The sequence below is a fragment of the Ambystoma mexicanum genome, chromosome 8 (genome assembly GCF_040938575.1).
Source record: "Ambystoma mexicanum isolate Mex_15411 chromosome 8, UKY_AmexF1_1, whole genome shotgun sequence".
Classification (NCBI taxonomy): Eukaryota; Metazoa; Chordata; class Amphibia; order Caudata; family Ambystomatidae; genus Ambystoma; species Ambystoma mexicanum.
In genome coordinates this window covers 1539553485-1539559879 of record NC_090929.1, presented here as the reverse complement: position 1 = coordinate 1539559879, position 6395 = coordinate 1539553485, and the positions used below count along the sequence as shown (strand labels likewise).

The window sequence follows — 6395 nt, the reverse complement described above, 5'->3', positions numbered from 1 at the left end:
AACAAAGGACTAGATTGTGATAAGCCAAAGGTGAAATCACAAGCTGTATTGGAATGCATAGCGCTCACCCATGGATATGTGCTTGCGTGTATGATGGAAAGGTGAAGGCAAAGGCAATGTATGAGGCTGGAATACAACTTCAGAAGTTTGCTCCCCCTTCCCGGTTTTGCTCTGATATATGATATTCATGCAGAACTAGGAATTCTATGCTTGGAAGACGACCTAGTTGAGCAACCTATATTACTTTGGATTAGAGTTTGGGTTAACAAAAAGGCCTGTTTTACTCATCATATAATTACACACCTTTACTTAAGTACAGCTCATGTATACATATCCTGTCTGAGACAAGCTAAACAGAATCTTTTAAAAGTGAATGAAGCTGGAAGCACTGTCAGATGCTATTGGCAAAGGTGTCCTACGATAGGTAAAAAAAAAGAAGTCTGAGAATAATCTTTGCATTGAGCGGAAGTGCAGGGAATTTTATGAAGCCAAAAGCAGAATATATTAAATGTTGCGGTCAACCAATATCCATCCTCATTTGCCATGGAACAACTTTAAATATGACAGAGTTTTAATCACCAAAGCTAGAGTGAATAGGTTACACTAAAATGGTAAATGAAAAATTGTCTAATTTGAAAGATGTTGATCACAACTGTTTACAATGTAATGCACCTGTGTTCTTGTTTTGTCTGTCATGCTGTCAAATACGGCAAATAATCATATTGACAATACTCAAGTAGCTGATTTGCCGGTAAAAGGATGGCCACTTTTAACCTATTTACATTCTGCACTGAAGCACAGAAGCACTTTATTGCAAACACCACAAAGGAAGCTGATGTCCATATAGCCGCTGATGATTGTTAGCGTAAAGGAGGAATTACCATTTGATAATACATTTTTAATTTGGATAATTATGCATATTTTTCATGTATTTAATATCTGTTTTTTTATGCATGTTATTTCTGTACTTTGGTTTTCAAAAATGTTTTATTTAAGTTTTATGGGAAATTACCTGACAGGCATTTATACACCATTATACATAGCCATAGACACAGCAATTATGATTAACTGTTGCCTTAAGAATATGAAATGTATAAAGCATTCTGATAGTAAAATGAGCCTAGAATTTCAAAGGCAATTATATGTGACGGACTCGTACAGGTTCCAAAAAATTGTTTTGGCTATTTTTACCAATAAAGCTGTCTTGCCAGCAAATGAAATTGAAAGTTCTCCACCTTTTGCAATCAACCACTTAGATAATGCATTATTATTTTCAATGATTTCCCCCAGCACTTCATACAACCACCATCAAGTCGCTCATCTATAATATCAATGATGTCTTTATTGAATGAAGACAAATATTATTTTGAGAGACTTTTTTAATAGGTACGTTTTCAAAGGAGGTTTCTTTCGCTCTGTTCTTTCTCAGTGAGGCACTCTTTGAGCTACCCTGCAAAAGCGCATTTCTACATTTTTGGTGTTGTTCTAATTAGTTTGTAATATTGTTTTCTCCTTAAATGCATCTGAGTTTTCTGATGCCATTGTACAGACACTGCAGATATGATGAAAGAAAAAAAAAACACCCCTGCCTGAAATGTAAGCGTGTAAGCGTTAAGTGGAGCACTCATTATCGACTGCGAGGAGAATGCCTGCCAGATACTTCTGAATGTTGTCACAGATCAGAAAGAAACTATCATTTGTACATTTCGAAGAAGATCCAAGAGTTTAATGTTTTGTTAGAAATGAAGACACACAAAAATATTCTCCCCGAATGTCATCCGATGACCCAGTTGTGGTGTTCATGTCTGCATTGCCAATGGTTTGATTAATGAGGCAGTCTTCCACTTTCTCTTCTTGTTGTGATTGTGCTTAGTGTTTTGTGCCCGCTATTATTACGATGCTGGCCGTGTTGAATGCCTTATGTGGTAGCGGAGATTTATTACACGGTGAAAAAAATTATAATCGTGTTTGTGTAGATTTCGCTGTAGATTTTAATTTTAGGAGTATCTCTGAATCTCCAAATACCACTAATAAAACAATGTACTATTTCCCAGTGACAACAACTTTTAATTGAACAGTATATTAGAACAGCCTCTGTCATTAATAATAATGCTATGGTTAATTACTGGTAATCTTCATTACTACTAGTCATACTCTTCATCATCATAGTACTTACTTGTGAGGCCCCAGTCAAAGTGCCCTTGCCCGACCCTTTACTCCCTATTAGCCAAAATCCCGAGTTGTATTTAACCACCAGGAACATGGGCCCTCCACCATGGGAAGGTGGGGCCTGAAATCAGTACTATGACAAGGAAGAGTTATGAAGTTTACCAATAGCAACTATATCTTTACCTTTACATACCCCTTCCTCCTCAGAGTGCTTACTTGTGAGGTATACCAATGCACCCTAGGAGAGGCCCAGGAGAGGAAATCCACACGCACCACCTAGAATGATGCATATTATACTGAAAATGAACTCAGGGAGTCAAGATTCAGATCGTCCCAGAACTCAACACGCTGGCACCAAAGAACTTAATTGCATCGATTTCTGCATTATGACTATAGTGCGTGTTGAAGTTGTTGGGGTCATCCCAAAAGGCTGCCCTGCATATCTATGCAGGGAGAGCCCATGAGTATTAGCCGAGGATGCTGCCACAGCCCTGGTGGATTTGCACTGCACCCCAGATGGGAGATGGCTGCCTTAGCATACACCGTGGAAATAATTGCCTGATCCACCACCTGATGGTTGTGATCGATGCCCATTTATCTTCCCCCAGCTGCCCAAAGATGATCAATGGACTTTCAGACTTTCATCCATTTCAGGTACTCCAAAAATGTCCTCGAAACATTACAAACTTTTCAAGGCCTCTTTCTCCGTGGGAAGACACATTCTGAAAGAATGGAGACAAAACAACGTCTTGGGACCAATGATAACTGGACACCACTTTGGTTAGCACCCTGGATCACATTGCAGTACAAGAACATCTGGCAATGCATTAAGATATACCTGGGAATATAGAAGAGGCCCTATCCCCTCTAACCTGCAAGCAGAAACAATGCCTGTAAGGAAACATCCCCCTCCAGGGACACAGGAGTGTACCCCCCAGCCACAGGATGCACCTACTCAACATGCTGCCCCTGGCCTTGCCAACATGGCCACCACCGAAGACGTCACCATCCTGGCCATTCTCACACCGGATTCGCCGCAATTCCAGCCTATAAGAGGATCTGACGCTGACCAGGATGCGAAGCTGGGCAGGGAACGTGGAATGCAAAATGTTAATAGCCTCTCTGCAGCTCTGCTGTGAGCCTCATCGAAGCATCCCCCTCCAGGGACATGGGAGTGTATCCCAGCCGCAGCATACACCTCCTCAACAGTCTGCCCATGCCCTTGCCAACACGGCCACCACCAAAGATGCCACCACCCTGGCCGACCTCATCAGAACCATTGACACACATGATTCACTACAATTCCAGCTAATAAGAGGATCCGACACCGACCGGGAGGCGAAATCGGGATGCGCAGGCTTAATATCCTCTCTGCAGCTCTCTGCTGCTCGCCTTTGCCGCCTTGCCCGCCCAGCAGACTGCAGCATCATCAGACATCAGCTGAAGGTCAGCCACTTCACACTTCTGCAAGGTCTTGGCTCAACCCGTGCAAATTCCTAAAGAACCTGCATGCCATCATGCCATGTGACCAGTCCAGCCCACGGAAAAACCCTCACCAAAGGCCCCAGCTGGAGCAGAGGTGGGACTAATGCAAGACACACGTGGATTCCATTTTCGTGCACCCTCGACTCCATCTTTTGGATTAGGCTGCAATTCAGTACTACGAAGTCTCCTCTTCCCTCTGCAGCGCCGCTCACAGTGAGCACCAGCCGCTTCCACCTTTTCTGCACGACCCAAGTCCCTTTCCCACAGATGCGCTGAAGCTAACTGCAACAACTAATACTGTGTATCATATTATTCTTCCTCTGAGATCACTGTGTGTGAACCTGCCTGAATCATGCCTTGTAGCTCATCCATCTCCACAAACCTGCTCCCTCACCCCTCACCCTTACTGTTGGAAAATTACTGCTTACGTACCCCTATGCCGTCCAAAGGTATTCTCTTGATGTAACAGAAGTGTGCCCTCACTGCGCTAACCACCCCAGAGTGCCCCCAAGAAACTCAGACCTCCGTCACCATATATCCTGTCCTAAACTAACATGTGTCACTCCATCTCCCCTTTTTGTACAGATGTGCCAGTCCAGCCCAGTCCCCAGGTCATCGAGGAAAGTAAGACTCCCACACCTTTCACTTTATGAATTACCCAATGAGAAATGATGAAGTGATGTATGTACAACATATAAGCCTCTCAGATTTAGTCAAATGTATATTGATTGTCATTGTTTATTGTATGCCAAGAGTATCTATGCCAGTTTAGCTAGTTTCAACCGCATCACCAGCGTGACCCGACACTCACCCCACCCGGACACGTCCAGCTGAACCACGTGAGGCTCACCCTCCTGCCAATGGAGCACCCAATCCTGATGAAGCAGCACCTACAGGCCCCTATGCATCGTCACCTTGTAACCAATAATATTGCATTTTTGTAACCCTTATAGCTGACATCACTGATGACGCTTTTTTGTTTTTATAATCCATTGTAAGTGTAATGTTTGCCAGAGCGCTTACAGGGCAGCAGAGTTCTCTGGATGCCAAATTCTATATAAAACTTTGGTAACCTTGCAACCTGCTCTCTTAGTCTCATTCCCTACTGGGATGTGTCTTTTATTCTGAGTTTGTATTGGTAATTTGGTGAGTGAGCACTTTCAATGTCTGCATCCAACCTCCCACCAACACCACTAGGCACTTGCAAGCATCCTCATCAACCGCGTTCATATGCAGGCAACCAGACCGTATGTCATCACGTCCCTGCATTCTAGCCAACATTCTGACCCCTAATCCAAATGTCCCCGCTCAGGCAGACCTCAGCAACCACACTGCCTAATGCAGGAACAAGACTCCCATACCATCAGTGGCTAACAGTACCAAGGCACGCACACACGCACACACCTGTGCTGCTGCCCCAACTGCTTCAAACTTTGCTGGTATCTTTGTCTCCTTCACCACCATGCCTAATGTTACCAGCCCCATGCTGACCATGCCATTACCATTCCCAATGTTGCTAAATGTACAAGCCCCATTGCTGCCATTGCTGTCCATTCTGTTGCCATGCTTATTGGTGCCAAATGTACCAGCTCCACTGCTGCCCATGATGCTACCATGCCCAATGTTGACAAATGTACCAGCTCCATTGCTGCCCATGCTGTTACCATGCCTGATGCTGCCAAATGTTCCAGCTCCATTACCTCCCAGGCTGTTACCATGCTTACTATTGCACAATGTACCAGTTCTGCTGCTGCCCATGATGTTACCATGCCTGATGTTGCTCAATGTACCAGCCCCATTGCTGCCCATGCGGTTACCCTGCATGATGCTGCCAAATGTACCAGCTCCATTGCTGCCCATGCTGTTACCATGCTTAATGTTGCCGAATGACCCAGCTCCATTTCCGCCCATACTGTTTCCATGCCTGATGTTGCTCAATGTACCAGCTCCAATGATACTCATGCCACTACCATGTCTAATGCTATCCAGGTCACTTCTCTTATTGCTGCCAATGGTGTCAGCTGTAACGTAGCCCATGATACCACTCCAATTACCTCTCATGGTCCCACCCCATCAGGTGCTGCACCTACAGATGCTCCTTCCCCCACCTCTCACACACCACGCTAAACTGCGCCCTCATTAACACACGCTCCCTCCAAGCCCACGCCTTAGACATACACAACATGATCACTGTCTAGATCCTTGACCTCCTAGCTATCTCGCAAACTTGGCTCCATGAAGCATCAGGCTCTGCCATCTAACTAGCTCTCACCCCACGATACACTATATTCAGACAAGACCACCAGCACTCTAAAGGGGGTGGGGTAGCCCTCATAGCAAAAGAAGCCATCGCCATTAGAAAGATGAAAACTTCCACTGAAGGTAGCAGAGACGTCCTAGTCCTTAAACTAACCACATTCCATAACTGCACTGTTAGGCAGAATCATGTGCAGTACCCTTTGGGAACACTACACACAATTAAGACTACAGGTGTAAGTACAATTTCACCTTTGGTACAAGCCTGTACTACACAGTAAAGTGGTAGTGATGGCTGAGCAGCCAGACCTATCTCAAGAGTAAAGTAAGCAGTATGAAAGGTTACACCAGGGACAACAATTACAGTGATTCAAACAATCACTAACTCAAGGTTTCTTGGTAAAAGAATATACATTTATTTACTCAGTCAGTTAGAAAACAGTTCACTATAATAAAACAGCAGTAAATCACAGTCTTAAATTCTG

General features: G+C 44.2%; 1 protein-coding gene across 1 annotated transcript; it reads right to left on the bottom strand.

The window, feature by feature from the left end:
• Positions 1–4989: 4989 nt before the first annotated feature.
• On the bottom strand, positions 4990–5691 carry LOC138473416 (uncharacterized PPE family protein PPE62-like). The gene has a single exon (XM_069612083.1). It carries the CDS (start codon positions 5689–5691, stop codon positions 4990–4992), a length of 702 nt encoding a protein of 233 aa, XP_069468184.1.
• Positions 5692–6395: the final 704 nt, after the last annotated feature.